General features: G+C 41.8%; 2 protein-coding genes across 2 annotated transcripts; one reads left to right on the top strand and one right to left on the bottom strand.

Annotated features, from left to right (window-relative positions):
* Positions 1-3,215: 3,215 nt before the first annotated feature.
* Positions 3,216-12,190, top strand: LOC133378827 (L-amino-acid oxidase-like). Its single transcript, XM_061613443.1, has 6 exons — positions 3,216-3,512; positions 5,671-5,777; positions 6,768-6,969; positions 8,830-8,883; positions 9,845-9,978; positions 11,233-12,190. The coding sequence occupies exons 1-6, from the start codon at positions 3,216-3,218 to the stop codon at positions 12,023-12,025; spliced, it is 1,587 nt and encodes a 528-aa protein (XP_061469427.1). The 3' UTR covers positions 12,026-12,190.
* Positions 12,191-14,950: 2,760 nt separating this feature from the next.
* On the bottom strand, positions 14,951-15,818 carry LOC133378826 (olfactory receptor 2T27-like). The gene is given in 2 exon segments (XM_061613442.1): positions 14,951-15,385; positions 15,387-15,818. Coding segments are annotated over 2 exon segments (867 nt in total).
* Positions 15,819-20,191: the final 4,373 nt, after the last annotated feature.

The following is a 20,191-nucleotide window of genomic DNA, read 5'->3' as shown; positions in this document are numbered from 1 at the left end:
TGAGCTGATCCAGTTGAGCTCTTATATTTTTATATGTGAGCTAGGGTCTATGCCCCTGCTTGCTTTACTCACCAACCTTGCCTACCCCCATCCCCCACCAATGTTCTTTTGCCAGCCCCTCCTTTTGCAGGTCTCCAAAGCCACCCACCCTTCCCTTTACAGGTCGCCAAAGCCACTCCTTCCTTTTATACCTGCCTGCGTGCCTGCCTCAGAAGTCTGTCATCATGTTATAGTTTGCAGTGCCACCTGTCAGCAGCCAAGCAAACTGCTGTGTGATGACATTCTTAGACAAATATAGAATAGGAGAAAGAAAGGTAGCCATGTTGGCCCATATGAAAAAAATCCCAAACAGTCACAATACACAGCAGGATAGCTGATTTTGTCTACCCAAACATTTCCCAGCAGTCCCTGAATTGGGAAGGGGGCTGGAGCTGAAATAACCCTGGATAGTGATTCCTTGGTGGCTCTCCAGGCATGGAATCCCTACACTCCCATCACTTGCCCTGTTTTCCAACCTTCTTGAGTGTATGTGCTTGGCTGGAATGCATCCTTGAACTCTGATAATAACTCTTGTTTACCTGGGTGGAAGATAGAGAGGGGTATAGAAGCTAGCCTACTGTACAAAGGTAAATTTTGTTGCTCTGCTCACTTTGCCTCTGACCCTCCCACTATTAGGATGTGCCCCACTGAAGCTTGCCCAGAAGGGAATGTGTTCCTCATGTTGAAAAATATTCCCCAAAGATGAATTAGAATGTGCCATTCAATCGATTGGGATGGGGAACCTCAGACCGTAGGGCTTAATGCGGCCCTCCAGGCCTCTCTGTCTGGCCCCCAGAACTCTACCCAGACTATACCCGTCTCCCCAGGCCACACCTCTAACTGGCTCTGCTTTATACTCAAAGTGGTTTTATCTGGCTGGAATGTGTCCTTGAACTATGATAATGCTTCTTGGTTGTCTGGGTGGAGGATAGAGAGGGGTGTGCGAGTGTGTGTAAAAACTAGCCCACTGTACAAAGGCAAAATTTCCATTTATGGTCTGGCTTAGCATTAAGTCCAAACCCAGGCATGTTGTCTCCCCCCACACACACACAAGCCAAGAGTGGTAAGAATAACCCTTTGGCTACAACTTGTGGTTTGTTTGGAGAGAGAAAAAAACTCCCAAGAACCTATGTCTAGATGTAACACTAGGGATGGGGGTGAAATTAAATTCAGTATGCATTTAAAGATAAACCTACATAATTTGCACTTTCCAAAATAATATGAGAACCAAAATCAGCTATCCTTTGAAATTCGTACTTCCCCAAATTTTGCAATGCAGTTCTCCAGCCAAGTAATGTGTACAAAAATGCATACATAAGGCCCCATTTGCACTGTACTTTTAAAGCACTATTACATCACTTTCACTGTCATGGCTTACCCCCCAAAATTCTGAGAGTTGGTATGAGACCCCCCGTTCCCCTCACAGAGCTACTATTCCCAGGAAGGAGGGTTGACTTTTAAACCACTGGGAATTCTATAGAATTCAAATTGTACTGCAATAAAATGCAATTAACACTTAAAAGAAGCAATGAAAATACAATTAAAAATCAGTCTTTAATGCAATGGATGTGCCATCTCCCATCTTCAACCACAAATCCACAGATTCATGGATCACCTGAATGAAGCTCATGGACCACTAGTGGTCCACAGATCACAGTTTGGGAACCCCAGTATCATGAGAAATTTGTAGTAAATTGCTGATGAATTTTCAAGAGGACTTCTTTTTTAAAAAAAATGCAAACACGATGTGGAAATGTGAAAAGCTGAACCTACTAAGGCTGGAAACAGAAGAAACGCAGAGAAACTAAAATGGATCCCTATGAAGCCCATCCCTATGAAATGCTAAACCAGACCATGTTAGCTCCCAGTGATGCAGCAGGAGCAGGGGAGGCGTGAAGCGCCCACAACTTCAGCTGTGTGCACCAGCAGGCTGCATATTCACCTTTAAAACATAGTTAAATTTAACTATGGTTTAAACTTAAAGTGGCATGTGAACTGTATGTGTATGTCAGGCACATATGTGTACACACTAGGTATCATTCATGAAGGGTGTGTTTGTTTGTTTATAGTTTTGGTGTTCATAGTCCACCCTTCACTCAAGAGTCCCAGGGCATTTCACATAATGGGCATTATGCCTGAGGGAAGGCAATGCACTATCAAAGGTTGGTCAAAAAAAAGTTTGCAGGTGACAAACCAGTTTTCTTGGATTCTGAGTCACATTGCCTTGGCTCTCAGCATCAGTGGCCCTCTATAAAACGAGACAGCTCGCTTTGCTGGCTTCAATTGACTTTCAGACATGGACCGCTTCAGTAAGTGATTTCATTTCCTCTGAGTTTTTGTGAGGCTTAGAGAGCAGAATAGCTTGTAGCTCACTGGCATATAGTATAGTCATAAAGCCCTTCCACTTGAGGAGCTGGGCTAGGGAAGAACTCTGCCTGAGACCCTCTGTAGTCAGAAAAGACTAGATGGACCAACAATCTGAGAAGAAATGAATCAGCAAGGTTTTTATCAGTTAGCAGTAATGGACAGCGTGGTGGGGCAAGGGACACTTGCCTGGCCTCCCAACAGCTGAGTCGTTACTGCGGGAAGGAGAGGGGGAAGGATGAGGCAGCAGGGAGGTCAGTGTGGTGCAAAGGCACCAGTGAAACCAATCTGGCACTGCCCTGAGCTGACCTCCTCGCTGTCTCACCCCTCTCCTTCCCGGTAAGCAGCAGTGATCCCACAATTGAATCTGCTACTGCAAGTTAGTGGAGAGATGGTGACTGAAAATGGTTAATTTTTGCATTACAAAAAGGCTCAAACATTTCTACAGCTGCCAGAAAAATTGACACCAAATCAGTCTGCCTCCCTATACACTGGGGATGGTTTTTAAAATTAATTAGTTTATATTTTGCTCCCAATCAAAGGGATTCAGTATGCTAATATTGGTATTTCTCCTCCATTTTTGCTACTATTTATTCAGCTCTTCTGGGTTTATTCAGTGGATTTTTTCCACACTTGGTGCAACAAACATCAAGGAGCTCTGGGCCAAAGAGTGTCCAATCCTCTCAAGCAGATTTGGCCCAGGAGACCACAGAAGGGAGAGAGAATCAGCTTAAATTGCCTCCCTTCCCCTTTTCATTCATGGAAGCTTTTGCTTGATCAGAAAGCCTTCCATTAGCTGAGGAACACTAATGATGATGATGATGATGATGGAATGGCCAAAGAATAACAAGGCTAGGGAAATCCATTCATCTCTGTTACTCCCTCTGTTTCTAGTACCACTTCAGTTGTTACTGGTCATGGCTGGGCTGAGCTTTGAAAATGGCCTTGACAAGCAGAAAGAATGTTTCCAAGATCCAGAATATGAAAAATGGCTGGGTGTTGCTAGACATGGACTAGGAAAGACCTTGAAGCCAAAGATTGTTGTTGTGGTTGGAGCAGGAATAAGTGGACTCACAGCTGCTAAATTACTGAAAGATGCTGGACACAAGGTAAAAAGTTGGTGGGTAGAATCCAGTGCTGCTGTTCCTCTCACGCAGGAGACTTCTGCTTGCACAATGGAACTTCCCCTCCTCTCCTCTCCCCTGCAGCCCCCTGTGCACCCTCAAACTCTGCTCCAGTAGGTTGGGGAGGCTATCCAGAGCAGATTTTGTGGGTGCATGGTGGTGGGGGGAGAAGAGGAAGGGAATGTTTCGTTGTGCAAGCAGAATGCCACTCATGCAGCTTTGGATACACCCCTATGAAACTTCCCTTTTTGAAGGGGCTCACCTGGCATCCTCTTTGATTTCTTTTTTGTATAGGGTGGACCACTCTGGCATTGCCAAAAGAGGGCGGGGGGAATGCATCTACAGAAGAGGATACTATTTTGCATAAAATTTGCATTTTCTATGTATAGATGCAAATTTAGTATTAATGGGTGGTATCCAACTAGGTTCTACTTAGAGTTGACCCATTGAAATTAATGGATCTAAGTTAGTCATGTTGAAATATTTCAGTATATCTGCTCTGAGCAGCACTAATATTGGATTCAGCCCAATTACTATAATTTACATAGAAATATTGGCCTGATCCAGCAGATTCAGATTCAAATTCAGTATACCCCTGAGTACCAGTTGCTGGGAACCAGAACCATAAGTGGGGAGATGCTGTTGAATTTACTTCCTGCTTGTGTGCTTCCCACAGAGTGCAGGATGCCAGGCTAAATGTTCTTATGTTCTGTATAAATCATAGAATGTTGTTGTTATGTGCCTTCAAGTCGATTACGACTTATGGGGACCCTATGAATCAGTGACCTCCAAGAACATCTGTCATGAACCACCCTGTTCAGATCTTGTAAGTTCAGATCTGTGGCTTCCTTTATGGAATCAATCCATCTCTTCTTTGGCCTTCCTCTTTTTCTATTCCCTTCTGTTTTTCCCAGGATTATTGTCTTTTCTAGTGAATCAGGTCTTCTCATTATGTATGATAACCTCAGTTTCATCATTTTAGCTTCTAGTGACTGTTCTGGTTTAATTTGTTCTAACACCCAAGTATTGGTCTTTTTCACAGTCCATGGTATGCGCAAAGCTCTCCTCCAACACATTTCAAATAAGTTGATTTTTCTCTTATCCACTTTTTTCACTGTCCAACTTTCACATCCATACATAGAGATTGGGAATACCATAGTCTGAATGATCCTGACTTTGGTGTTCAGTAATACATCTTTGCATTTGAGGACCTTTTCTAGTTCTCTCACAGCTGCCCTCCCCAGTCTTAGCCGCCTTCTGATTTCTTGACTATGGTCTCCATTTTGGTTAATGACTGTGCTGAGGTATTAATAATCCTCGACAAGTTCAATGTCCTCATTGTCAACTGTAAAGTTACATAAATCTTCTGTTGTCATTACTTTAGTCTTTTTGACGTTCAGCTGTAGTCATGCTTTTGTGCTTTCCTCTTTAACTTTCATCAGCAGTCGTTTCAAATCATTACTGGTTTCTGCTAGTAGTATGGTATCGTCTGCATACCTTAAATTATTTATATTTCTCCCTCCAATTTTCACACCTCCTTCATCTTGGTCCAATCCTGCTTTCCGTATGATATGTTCTGCGTACAAATTAAATAAATAGGGTGATAAAATACACCCCTGTCTCACACCCTTTCTGATGGGGAACCAGTCAGTTTCTCCATATTCTGTCCTTACAGTAGCCTCTTGTGCAGAGTATAGGTTGCGCATCAGGACAATCAGATGCTGTGGCACCCCCATTTCTTTTAAAGCATTCCATAGTTTTTCATGATCTACACAGTCAAAGGCTTTGCTGTAATCTATAAAGCACAGGGTGATTTTCTTCTGAAATTCCTTGGTCCGTTCCATTATCCAACCTATGTTTGCGATATGATCTCTGGTGCCTCTTCCCTTTCTAAATCCAACTTGGACGTCTGGCATTTCTCGCTCCATATTTGGCAAGAGCCTTTGTTGTAGAGTCTTGAGCATTACTTTACTTGCATGGGATATTAAGGCAATAGTTCGATAATTACTGCATTCCCTGGGATCCCCTTTCTTTGGAATTGGGATATATATTGAACACTTCCAGTCTGTGGGCCATTGAGGGAAATGAGGGAGAATTCTGGAGTAACCAATCTTTTGTTCTTTTTTTCTGTTTTTCTTTCTAGGTTATGATTCTAGAAGCTAGTAATCGTGTGGGAGGGCGGATAAAAACGCACCGAGAGAAAGATTGGTACGTGGATTTGGGGCCTATGCGTTTGCCCAAAGCCCACAGGTAAAATTGGCATAAAACAATTTCCACATCCTGTCCTCTGATATCCTCAACCTTGTATCCCTCACAAAATCCATGTATAAATTGCAGTGTGCAAAACCTTTCAAGTTTTAACCATTGCTGCCTGTTAAATGCTCCATGGGATTTTATAGTTACAAAGTCAGTAAAACGACAAGTATAAATCAAGTAGGACATCCTTGTCTTTCAGGCCAGAGGTGTGGTTACTTACATGCCCACCCCAGACTTTCTTCAAGGCCAAACCAACCATTCAGTTACATGCAGCAGCCTCGCGCTTCATTGTTTCACCTGTAGACTTGCTTGTACTTTTAAATGTATAAATTGTATTAAGTGGACAGAGAAGTTTTTTTCCTCTCACTCATAACACTAGAACTTGGGGACATCCAATGAAGCTGAATGCTGGAAGACTCAGGACAGACAAAAGAGAAATTCTTCTTCACACAGTGGTGCATAGTTAAACCGTGGAATTCATTCTCACAAGATGCAGTGATAGCCACCAACTTGGACAGCTTCGGAGGCAATATGCCTCTGAATGCCAGCTTCTGTGAATCATAAGTAGGGCAAATGCTGTTGCCCTCAGGTCCTGCTTGCCAATTTCCCAGGGGCATCTGGCTGGGCACTGTGAAAACAGGATGCTGGAGTAGATGGGCAACTGGCCTGATCCAGAAGAGTTTTCTGATTTCTTAATATTTATTAAAAAAAAAATACACACACAAAACTGCTCATGAAGTAAAATCCAAATTAGTAACACCTGTATTTGATGCTAACTTTTATTTTTCAGCCCCCTCAGTCACAGGCTCAGGTAACCAGAGATGCAGCCCAACATTTTGTTGTAGAGTCCCAGATGTATTTTTTATGTGTTACATACTTTATTACGGTAGTCAATTACCCTAAGGGCCCCATTTTTCTGGGATTGAAAGGTAGAATACAAATATTTTAATATAAATAAACTGTTGTTAATTTCCCTCTCCACAGAATTGTCCGTGAATACCTTGGCAAATTCAATCTCAGTCTAAACCGATTCTCTCAGATTGATGAGAATGCCTGGTATTTATTTAAAAATGTCAGACAAAGAGTGGCACATGTCAGTGAAAACTCTGGAGTCTTTGGATACCAAGTTAAACCCAGTGAGCAGGGGAAGTCTGCTGACAAGCTTTTTCAGGATACGCTGGACAAGGTATATATGATGTGAAACGGAGGGGAATTGACATATAGGTCTAACATATTATAGTGTCTAATTTAGGGAATGGCTGGAGCTCAGTGATAGAGCACCTGTTTTGCATGCAGAAGATCCCAGGTTCAATCCCTGACATATCCAGGTAGGCTGGGAGAGAACTCTGCCTGAAACCCTGAAGAGCTCCTCCCAGTCACTGTGGACAATACTAAGCTAGATGGACCAATGGTATGACTCTGTACAAGACAGCTTCCTGTGTTTGCAGTCCTATTCCCACTTATCTAGGATTGTCTCATTAAACTCAGTAGAGCTTACTGAGTCCACATGTATAGGACTGCAGTGTAAGCATCTGAAATGCAAAGTCATTGGGTGTCTTAAAGGAAAGTCACCATCAGCTTCAGTGTTATAATCTGTAACATGGGGATAGTGATGAGGATGAGACCGAGGGTAAAATAAGAGCTTCTTTATTTAATAATTCTTAAACAGTGAAACACCTGAGCTTGTTCTGTGCTAGGCCTCACCCAGCACACCAAACACTGACTAACTCCAGTAACTAAATCAGTATAGCTCCCCTTAGGGCAGTGATTCTCAAACGGTGCGCCGCAGCACACTGGTGCGCCACAAGAGGTGGCTAGGTGTGCCACGAATATTATGAAAGTATATTATTATTAAGTTATTTTTATTCATAGTTTAAAATATATTAATATATTTTTAATTTTGTACACGAAGTGCACCAGAAAATTTTTATATGTTTTACAGTGCGCCGCGAACCAAAAAAGATTGAGAACCACTGCCCTAGGGTGTGTAATACCCTCTAGAGAAAGTTAACTCTTTCTTTCCTGTGCATCTAACTTAAAGACACGACATTTCACTACAGGTGTCTTAAAAGAAAGCCACCATCAGCCTCAGTGTTGTAATCTGTAACATGGGGATAGTGATGCTGGTTTACCTCACAGCATTGCTATAATATTACTATAAGTAATCCTGTAAGGATTACTGAGATGATGTGCATGAAGCACCTTGAAGTGAACAGTTAGAAAAAAAAGCTGTGTACATGCTCTGTGATATAATTAGCAACGCAAACACAGAGCTGCTGAAAACTGCATCCCTGTGCTGTGCTTCCCCTTCTCTCCCTCATAACATAACTAAACTTTACATTCATTACCTGAAGCCTTTCTCAGTGTGCCTGCTCTGAGAGATGTCTGGAGGGTAGCGACACATGGGAGGGCCTTTTCAGTTGTGGCCCCCTGACTATGGAATATTCTCCCCAATGAGGCCTGCCTGACGCTGACTTTAACATGAGCAGCTGTCCACACACAAAAAAGTGGCAATGCCATGAGCCATAGCAATGACAGTAGAATAAATGACATATCTGCTTTCACATTTCTGTTTTCCCCTGAGGATCATACTTGTCATGAGGGACAGCTCTATATATTACCTCCAGGATCAGCGGCACTATGCCTCTGAGCACTAATTGGTGAGCAGCACAAGCGGGGAGAGTGCTGTGTGGGTTTCTTGCAGACATCTGGCTGGCCAATGTGAGGAGAGGATGATGGACTAGATAGCTTTCTGCTCTGATCCAGCAGGGTTCTACTTATACTTCTTGTGCTCTTACACTCACCTGAATGAGCATGAGAGAGAATCTTTAGAAATCTTCCTTATTCTATCATTTCATCCCCTCTCTTTCTTGCCTCCTAGATTCCCATTTCATTCCTCCTAATCAACCATCAACTCTAGGACAAGCAATATCCATGGCAAATGTGCTGTTTAGTATCATTGCATGGGATTTTGAGCTTTCTTTCATCCTATATCAATTTTTTCTGTCCTTACTCCTTATCTGTCTATCTTGTTTCTTCTGCACAGGCCACCAGAAACTGTACACTCTTGAAAGAGAAATATGACTCATTTTCCACAAAGGTAAGTGCTTTCACTCACTCATCTCTGTCATAACTTCCCAAAAATTTCACAACCTTCTTCAGAGACATTATTTTAAAAATTCAATATCCTGCCTTCTAATTCTCCAAACATTTCTTAACCGCTAAACCAACAAAGATAAATAAAAAAATTAAAACAAGCAATGCAATCACATCAAAAATTACAAACAGTTATTTCTTTTTTTAAAAAAAACACCTCATCAGCAGTGTAAACCAACTCCTCAGCATGATAAAGGAAAGAGTGGGGGAGGTGTGGCTTGTGCACTTTTGAGTAGCGTGCAGTAGCCTGCTACACAATTTTTTCCAAGGTTTAGTTTTATGTGTGAACTGGGCCATGATCTTAAATGTGTCTTTGCCTCTAACATGCAGTAGTGGTGGAATTAAAATGCAAATTGCATCAGCTGGGGAGGGAGGTAATGGTAATTAACTGGATCAGAGCAGGCATGAACAGGGAATTTAACGCATTTCCCTTGCTGCAATCACAAGGGGAAAATATCCCTGCCTGGCATCTTTGGGGGATTTCCCTGTAAAGTAAATATCAGCTTTGGCAGAAAAATTATCTTTCAAAATAAGGCAGTGAATTTAAGTATGCTTTTTGAAAACATATATTACATAAATGGTTGTTTGGCCCTAAGGTCTTCTGACAAAGGGGAAAACCTATGTGAGTCCTGTATGTGTGTTGTCCACTAAGATCAAACAAAATCTAAGAAGGTTTTTTCAGTCATAAATTTGTGAGTGGAAAACATGAATAACCTACTGTAGGTTCATCCTAAGGTTTTGTTGCAAAGGAGAAAAGTTACGTGAGTCGTGTGTGTATATGTTTCTTTTAAGAGCAAGTAAAATGTAATAAAGTTCTCTTTATTGTAAGTTTATGAGTTGAATTAAAATAAACACTTAAAATATTCTTGCCACTCCCTTTCCTTCTTCCTTTTTCCACACATCAGGAATACTTAATTAAGGAAGGAAATCTGAGCAAGGGAGCAGTTGATATGATTGGGGACCTTCTGAATGAAGAGGCAGGGTTCCATATGTCCTTTCTTAACTCTCTCATGGACTATCTCATATACTCTGAAGACAGGTAAAGTGTGAGTTTTTTAATATATACATATTAAATTATATTATTAGTTACCTCCTGTGATATGTCTCTAGGCAATATGCAATAAAATAAAATAAATTTTAGGCAAGTGCCTTCACTGCATCTTTTTCTTCGTGCCTGCTAAAACCTTCACTACACCTACCCAGGTATGTAAATTTAACATGTACAATTGTTATAAAATTGTTGGTTTTATTTATATTTTGATAAAATTTTACATCAACTTGTTTTTCATGTTTGCTTTTATCTGTATTTTTAATGAACATTTTAGTGTGTTCTCTGTGAACTGGTTAAGAGGTTTTCTTTTGAGCAAGCAGTGTGTAAATTTTGTTAAATAAACTAAGGCTGCAATCCAATACACACTTGCCTGGGAGTAAATCCCATTGAATACAGTGGAGCTGACTTCTGAGTAGACATACATTGGATTGCAGCCTTAAACATCTAAATACCACAAAATGCAAAGAATTCATAAAAAGCAAGCTGAAGGGAAGCCTCCACCTATGCCAGCAGAAACTAATCACTGTAAGATTAGAGACTATATTAAAATATTAAAAGAATTAAAAGATGCCAAAATGGCTTCACCGTGCACCATAAAGACATTGAAGTAGGTGGCAGGTTGAGCCTCTTTAGGGAGAGCATTCCACAGGTGGGGGGGCAACACTGTAAAGGCCCTCCCTCTTGTTGCCACTCTCTGTACTTCAGAAAAGGGGGCACTCAGAAGAGGCCTCCATAGATTATCTTAGGGCATGGGTAGTTACGTACAGGAAAAGAGTGTTCCGTTAGGTACTGGTTTCTACCTGCAAGTCAGGTGCAAAACCTCAAAGAATTGCTTTCTCCATTGCTGACTACATTCCAGCTCTCCAAACTGTGTTCTGTTTAGCCACCATCAGATAATGTCAGGTGTGCCATAGATAGTAGTCACCAGTATCTCATGCTTACTAAAGAAACATCTTCCAGCCATTAAGTTTCAATCACTGGAAGATCCTCTCCATGCATGTTTTCTTCCTAATCTTTCGCAGAACTTGCCTCCTGTTTGATCAAACCTTTTTCAGCACCCATGAAAGGTATGACCATGCTGTTTTCTTGAAAACAGACATTGCTATGGTCTTGATTTCAAGCAGATTGGCTAACTAGTAACATGCTCTTAGAGTCATTGCCTCCAAAATATTGGGCACCACCACTTAAGATTTTTCTCAGTAAAATAATGGTGTTAAATGACACATTTGTTTCCATGTTCAGTTTTGAAGAAATTACAGGTGGATTCGATCAGCTTCCCCAAGGTTTCTTCCGTCAAATGCCTGGGATCGTCCGTTTTAATTGTACAGTGGAAAAGATAGTTCACACAGACAAAAAAGTGGTAGTGTTTTACAGTAGGACAGCCACATCTCCATCATCATTCCTTGTTGCTGACAATGTGCTCATTACAGCCACAGCAAAAGCCACACGACTCATCAAATTCCTGCCTCCTCTTTCTGCTGCCAAGGCTCATGCTCTGCGGTCCTTGAATTATGCAAGTGCTACTAAAATTGCATTGGTTTGCACTAAGAAATTTTGGGAGAAGGATGGGATTCGAGGTGGAAAATCAATCACAGATCACCCATCTCGGACTATTTACTACCCAAACCATGACTTTCACAATGGTGTTGGAGTCCTCCTCGCTTCCTACACTTGGTTTGGTGAAGCTGACTTCTATGTTCCACTCAGTGAGGAAAAGTGTATTGATGTGGTGATGGATGACCTTGCAGAAATCCACCAAATATCTAAAAAATATCTCCAATCTGTTTGCCATAAGCATGTGATACAGAGATGGGCCCTGGACCAATATGCAATGGGAGCATTCAGCATCTTCACTCCATACCAATTCACCCACTTTTCTAATGCGTTGTCCCAGAACGAAGGCAGGATCTACTTTGCAGGAGAACATACAGTTCATCCTCATGCTTGGATTGACAGTGCAATGAAATCTGCTATAAGGGCAGCAAGTAATATACACAGTGGGAAAAGCTGTGCTTTGGAGCAGAGACAAAAATAATGGGATGCCCTGTTTGGCTCTAAAAGGACTTTGGCGAATGATTTGGGAGCATCTGATGCTGCAGCATTTGTGAAGCTAACCAGGTGTTGATCTGGTCAGTCACCTGGATGAGAAGTCACTGTAGCCTGCATGTGAACAAATATATATAATTATAATTTACTAGCAGTCTTGTTCCTGGCATTGCTTGGAAATTCTATGAAATCGATGCAGATTTGAAATTAATGTTTAAAATCTGTATAGTTTTGAATAGTTCAGTCTGCCATCTTGATTTAAGATAGTGGCCATGTGTATAGATTAATGTTATGGAAATTTGTATATGCAGAGATCGTCAGGTTTTACCCTGTATTTAGATCACTGAGACTTAAGACTTAGTAAAATAAGAAAAACTAGATTTATAGATTTATACATTTATTTATAGAAATACATAGTAGATAGGAAAGGCATACCTAGTTCTAGCTAACTAACTTGGAGATGCAATGCCCAGACTTGGGTATTGCCCTCATGGCTCAGGAGAGAGAGCAAAGACAAAGATGTCTCCTCTATCCTTGGATAGTCGAAGAAAAGAAGACAAAGGAAAGAGGGGCAGATAAGCTTCCCTGAGCATATCAGTTTACAGCAGAAGGAAGTTAGGTAGAGAACAGCACAGGTAAAGGTAGGCAAGTAGCCAGCTGGAGGGCCCTAACTCTATCTTCCTTCTAGAATATAAACAGAAGAACCCAAACAGGAGTTGCTCTTGCCCCACTTCCAACAATGAAAATCTGTTCCTTCTCAGGAATCATCATGAAAAATTGGTTAAAAGTGCTGTTTTCAAAGGTCCAGTCCTCCATGCTGATTCACAATAGTTCCTAATTGTATCAAAACATAGATGAAAACCTGGTCTTTGATCTCAGAAACTTTGTGCAAAATTTGGCTACAATATCTTAAGTTGTGTCCAAATGCATAGTGAACAGACAAACAACTTCCCAAAATATATAGTACATTACTATTATTAATTAATTTATATGCTGCTTAAATGCTAATACAGTATAGGCTTCTGGTTACTGTATATGTTTAAAAGAACTGGATCTACTAGTGAAACCTTCACAACCTTTCTGAAATGTACTAGGTAGAAGCTTGTTGTGGTCAGCAGCTTTAGAGATGGAGGAGGAGATGGAGAAGAGGCATTACTTGGAGACATGGCAACTGAAAGTTTACCTGAAAGACCCACAGGGTCGAAACCTCCCTCGCTCTCCCATGCGTCTACCATTACAGTAGGAGGAAGACATAACCATTTCTCAGAAATGTCCCTGTTCAGTTCTTCAAAGTATAATTTGTTTGAATGAGCTATCTAGTACCTATGACTTCATTACTTTGTTATTAGGGATGGAAGGATCTGTCCATTTCAGTTCTCTGTTTCTCATTTTTCTAGTCTTAAATTCGGTTCTCCACATTTCTGCAGCAACTTGTGATTTTTTAAAAAAATTAACTCATGAAAATTCTTCAGTGTTTTAGTGCAATTTCTCCTAATACATTTTGAGCAAAGTACACATTTTTGCAAGCAGTTTATCCTAACATAATGCATTTTTGTAGCTTATTTTCACCAATATACAGTAGGGCCCCACTTCCTGGCGTTCCGCTTTTTGGTGTTCTGCTGATCCCCATTTTAAAGCCGATTTTGCTGTTTTGCAGCATTTTGCGGCATTTTGGTGCAACCCGACCCATTAAAGTCAATGGGTTCTGCTTTACGGCGATTTCCGCTTTACGGCGGGGGCCTGGTCCCTAACCTGCCGTATAAGCAGGGCCCTACTGTATTAATTTTGTGTACACTTTCTCCTAATATATGCATTTTTGCAAAGACTGGTTGGTTGGAGAACTACATCGCAAAATTCAGATATGCGCAACTTTTGAAGGATGGCTGTGTTTTGCTTCTCATATTGTTTCAGAAACAGCAAATTTGATAAATCCACCTTTAAATGTGAACTGAATCAAATTTCTCCCCTATCCCTACTTGTTAAAATTGCAAGGACATTGAAATTATTACTAAACATCATATAGTAAAGAACATAAGAAGAGCCTACTGGATCTTTGTCAGTTTGTGATTATTATTTTTTGGGGGAAATCCTCATGAAAATTTGTCAGCATTTTAGTATACATTTCTCCTAATATACCATATACAATTTTGCAAACTATGCACATTTTTGCAAGCAATTCCTCCTAATATAATGCAGGTTATTTTCACTAAATATGCATTTTTGTGCACACTTTCCTCTAAAATGCACATTTTTGTACACATTTTGGTTGGAATCCTGCATCATAAAAATAAAAAAGTGCAAATTTTGAAGGATAGTTGAGTTTTGGTTTCTGTATTGTTGTGGGAAGTGTGAATTGGATGGGCTTGCATAAACATATAAGCTAAATCAAATTTCTCCTCATCCCTAAGTGAATGTCTCATTTGGCCTTGAGGGTAGAGGACCAAGTGTTTCCAAAACATGGGTCTGTCAGTGACCATGGGTGGTATTCAACTACTGTGTCCTAGTGGTGCAATGATTTCTGCTTGCGCAATGGGTCTTTCCCCCCTTACCCCCAAGTGTGCCCTGCACCTTCACCAAATCTGCTCCAGAGCATTGGGGGAATCCCTAGAACAGTTTTATGGGGTGCATGGGGAGGGGAGGGGAGGAGGAGAATGTTCTGTCGCACAAGGAGAAATTATTTTGCTGATGGAACATTCACTTAGCGCTACATTGGATACAACCCCAAGAATGGAGAAGAAAGGATTTATGGGTGTATTCTGGGGAAGGTTGCATTAAAATATGGGAGCCTTTTTCCACATGTACCTCATAAAACCTTTAAGGGCATTCAGTACTGAGGATCTGGCTTCTCCTTTCCCATACATATTACCCCCACAGATTGGCTCAGGTGTGGCCCTGGCTAGGCTGAGATATTTATTCACAATATATTCAGTGTACATTTTTCAATCTTTTTCCTCAGTGCAGCCATCACATCTCTGTTCCTCAGGCTGTATATCAGGGGATTCAGCATAGGGGTCACAATGTCACAAAACACAGAGACAACATTATCCTGCTGGGGTGTTCTGTAGGATCTGGATCTCATATACTTAAAGCTGGCTGCTCCAAAGAAGATCCCGACCACACAGAGATGAGACAGGCAGGTGCCAAACACCTTGTGCATTCCTTCAATAGATCGCATTTTGAGGACGGTCAAGAGGATGGAAATGTAGGAAGCCAGAATGATGGAAAGGGGACTGAGAAGCATTACAATGCCACCCAGGAACATCCCAATTTCATAGGTGGATGTCTCAGAACAGGACAACTTCAACAGAGCTGGGACTGTGCAGAAGAACTGATTAATCCTATTTGACTCACAAGAAAGGGAGTTGGAGCACACAAACCGTGTGTATCAAAGCATGAAGAGAAGCACCGAGCCAGATGCCGGCTGACATGGCTAGGCAGGTCCTCCTGCTCATCAGAACTGGATATTGCAAAGGCTTGCATATTGCCACATACCTGTCATATGACATGAGAGTCAGCAGGAGACATTCTGCTCATCCCATTGTCAGCGTGAAAAAAATCTGACACCCACATCCAACCAATGAAATGATGCTCTTCTTTTTAAAGAAATCCACTGACATTTTGGGGACAATGGCAGAGATTTGACAGATGTCCATGAAGGACAACTGGCTGAGGAAGAAGTACATGGGAGTCTGAAAATCAGGTCCGGTTTGGATTGCAAAAAGGAAGAGACAGTTCCTGGACAAGGTAATAAGGAAAGCAAGTTGAATGGTGAAAAAGAACATGGTGTGAGTCACTGTATGGTTTAGAAGCCCAAGAAAAATGAACTCAGTCCATGAAGTTCCATTCATCCTTCCTATGAAAGGTTCACCTGAAAACATGAAGACATTAACGTTGGAGGAGAGCAGGTGCATAAAGGAAGCAGCTAGGGATGGGAGAGAAATCTGATTCAGCTTACATTTAAAGCTGAATCTATCAAATTCACACTTTCCAAAACAATATGAGAACCAAAGCACAGCCATCCTTCGAAATTTGCTCTTATCCTAATTTTGCAATGCAATTCTCCAACCAAACAGCATATTAAAAATGCATATGTTAGGGGTGCCAAAAGCATATCCTGAGCCTGGTACGCTGTAAGTAGATTGGCCCCCTACATTCCCATCCTCCCACCCTCCCCACCTCCCGGCAATCTATTGGCAAAAACTGCTGCTTAGGTACATATATTACCAATATGAACAGTTATTATAAATCCCTGATAGTAACAACAGACAAAAATACTCAAAAGTATGTGCAGAACCAACTCTTAGCCTAGCCTACCTCACAGAGGTGTTGCAAAGATAAAAGAGGAGAGAGGACCAGGAAGTAATGGACTGCCTTCCAGTAGGTCCTGACCTATGGCGACCCTACGAATAGGGTTTTCATGGTAAGGGGTATTCAGAGGGGGTTTACCATTGCCCTCCTCTGAGGCTGAGAGGCAGTGACTGGCCCAAGGTCACCCAGTGAGCTTCATGGCTGTGTAGGGATTTGAACCCTGGTCTCCCAGGTCATAGTCCAACACTCTAACCACTATGCCACACTGGAAGCAAGGTACAAATATGTCACATTCACAAACCATGGCGGGAGGGGGAAAACATGCACAAATAGGGTTGCCGGGTTCATGGCCTGAGACTGATCCTGTAACTTTAGGAGAAGAGAAAGTCAGCCAAGTGCAGGTGTTCTTGCAACTCTGTAATGGGAAAAACCACAAGGTGGAATTCTCCCTTCCCCCTGCACAACTTTTAAAGATACAGGCTCGGCCTCCAAGAGGTCTTCTGTATCTTTAAAAGGGAGAATTCCACCTTGTGGTTTTTCTCATTACAGTGTTACAAGAACACCTGCACTTGGCTGACTTTCTCTTCTCCTAAAGATACAGGATCAGTCTCAGGCCATGAACCCGGCAACCCTATGCACAAAGGCAACCCCTTCCATTGCTTTAACTGCAACATTTCACAGTTCTGGTATTCTAGAGCAAAATGTCAACAACAAAAAGCATGGTCAAACAGCTGCAGGGGGTCACCAGTGTGGTGCCTACAGATGCACATGTGCTCAAAATGATGCCCGCAGGCAGGGCTGGCTCCAGGCATGCTGGGGCCCTTGGGCATCAGCTTGCCCTGGGCCCCAGCATGTGTGTGTGTGTGCGCGCGTGCATGCACGCACTCACGCACACACACATGCGGCGCCCCACCTACCTGTCTGCTGTCTTTTACCATTGCCCTTAATGAAGATGGCGGCAGCGGTTTCCCTAAGGGGATGACGCCTCCACCGCCATCTTTGTTCATGGCATGTGTGCATGCTATGTGCGTTCATCTCTACCATCAACTAAGATGGTGAGAGGGGCTTCAGTACCTTAGGGAAACCGCGGCTGCCATCTTCGTTACGGGCAATGGTAAAAGACAGCAGACAGGTAGGTGGGGGCGTGGGGGTGGGGGTGCGCAGATAGCGGAAGGGGAGTGGAGGGGCGGCTGAAGGGCTCTCTGTAGCTCCAGGGGCCGTTGGGCCAGTGCCCCACCTGGCCGCCCTTTAAAACCGGCCCTGCCTGCAGTGTCCCCTCCCCCACTCTTCTCCCTGTGGAAATGACACCTGAGATGTGTGTTTTCAGGACCCACTCTGTTCCTGTGACTATAATTTGTTTCAACTGTTTTTAATACTGAATTTTAAATTGTTGTAACCCACCCTGGGACCTGATGGTGAAGGCCAGGTAATACCACCACCACCACAATAATAATATAAAGATGAGAAAATAATCATCTGTAATTATGTACATACCTGGCCAGCTGCCCCCTTGACTATATAATGTTTTTAAAAACAATAAAATGGAAAGGATGCTGTGTTGACCATCATCAGACCTATAGCCTATTTGCCATTGCCCCCATCACCAGTCATTCTCTGGGTGATCATTGGTAGAGCACTTGCTTTGCATGCAGAAGGTAACAGCTTCAATCCCCGGCATCTCCAGGTACAGCTGGGAGAGAAGTCTGTCCTGGCCCAATCACATTACTACCTTTAATCTATATATCCATGAGCTATCTTTATTCTTTCCTCTGATGCTTGACTTTATATCTGCATTCATGCAGTAAAACGCTTCTTATAGCCCAAGAAATCCTTATCAGTAAGAACAAGGTGAGGTTGTTCTGACACTAGAGCTCTTATTTTGCATCATCCCTGCAGCGTGGGCCAGCCTCCCTAGGAGAACAGGCTTTTGGGATTTCAGCCTTCCTGACTCCCACAGCTTCAATTAAGGTTTGGCTGGAGATGCTGTAGCAATTGCCTATGGGATATGAAGGAACCCAATTATGTTTAACAAAACAGATAGTCATATTTATTGATTGGACCAAATAACAGCCACATTCAATACACCAGTCTAACAACCCAGTTCTACTGCTTTGCATGCAGAAGGCCTCAGGTTCAATCCAGGTAGGCATCTCCAGGTAGTGCTGGGAGAGAATCCTGCTTGAAACCCTGGAGAGCTGCTGCCAATCACTATAGACAACACTGATCTGGATGGACCAATGGTTTCACTCTGTACAACCCAGCTTCCTATGATCCTAGATGCAGCCGGACTCCACCTCCTACCAGCCTTGACCTTTAGGTATAGCGGCTGGGGCTATGGGGAGCTGGAGTCCAACAACATTTGGAGAGCCACAAGCCCCCCCCCATTCCTGTCTTGTACAATAGCTCATCCAACATGGAGCCATAGATGCAACTGCAATACAATTTATTCTGATGGCCAATTCTAACAGAGTTCTCTTGATTCAGCTACTGTGTTCTGGATGTGGAAGTATTATTCTGTGTTCTGACACAGTTCCTAGTTTCCATCTCTTGGTCACACTGCAACCTCTCCTTGCTGGACTCTCTGTAACACTGTAACTGGACTCTCTGACTTTTGAATCAGCCCTTGGAACTGTTCTTTTAATAGTAGATTGTTCTGCTGCGATTAGTTTATAATATTTAGCTCCATGCCTGTAGTGTATTGGCTCTCCAGGCTTGCCATACCGGGAACTGCTGAGTCAGCCCCAGGCTGTGGCAGTTTCAGTTCCAGGCCTGCCTTACAACCAGCACCATGCTGTGGGCTTTGTTCTCTGTATATAATTAGTTATAGTAACGTTCTTGTTATTGTTAGATCCTCTGTATGGCCTCTTCCTTCATGATACTTTTCACTGGCAACAAGGATGGGATACTGGGGCACACAGAGTGTTTTCTTCATGCATTAGAGGCTGAAAGGGAGATAATATTTCTCTTTAGACTGGTTTGAGCCATTGGGCATTGCTCTCACGGGGGTCCACCAGATTGGTGAATCATTATGGGATAGCATCCTTTTTTTTTCAATTAATTTTTATTCAAATTTTCAAAACCAAAATAATACAAAAAGAAAACAACACAAATCAATAACTAATACAATACAAAAAAAATACATATATATAAAAATATTGACTTCCGATTTGTCATAGTTCAGCTATAAATCTATAATATATAACAAACCTATCTCTTAATAGATTATAAAATCACCTTCCTCCAGCGGTTATCTTAGTTGGTTTCAAATCTCATTAACATCATATCATTTTAATCTTCCACAAAAAGTCAAAGAGAAGTTTCCAATCCTTGAGATATATATCAATCAATTTTTTTCTAAATAAACATGCCAATTAATCCAGCTCATCAAATCTACTAAATCCAGTAATTTCAAAACACTATAATTCAACTATAAATCTATAATATATAACAGACCTATCTCTTAATAGATTATAAAATCACCTTCCTCCAGCAGTTATCTTAGTTGGTTTCAAATCTCATTAACATCATATCATTTTAATCTTCCACAAAAAGTCAAAGAGAAGTTTCCAATCCTTGAGATATATGTCAATCAATTTTTTTTCTAAATAAACATGTCAATTAATCCAACTCATCAAATCTACTGAGTCCAGTAGTTTCAAATCGCTCTTCTGTCATTATCCATATTGGGTCCATCTTCCATCTTTACGCACCCAAAAATCTTGCTGTCATAGTCATATAATAAAAGTCTGATAGGAATTTCCTCCATCACAGATATTTTCTTACCATCAAATCCAAACGTAACACTGAAGTATTGTTTCAAAGCCGCATCTCTGCTCCTCTTTTCCAC

The sequence above is a fragment of the Rhineura floridana genome, chromosome 3 (assembly GCF_030035675.1).
Source record: "Rhineura floridana isolate rRhiFlo1 chromosome 3, rRhiFlo1.hap2, whole genome shotgun sequence".
Taxonomy (NCBI): Eukaryota; Metazoa; Chordata; class Lepidosauria; order Squamata; family Rhineuridae; genus Rhineura; species Rhineura floridana.
The sequence above is the reverse complement of the archived record's forward strand: the minus strand, read 5'-3'. Positions and strand labels throughout refer to the sequence as shown.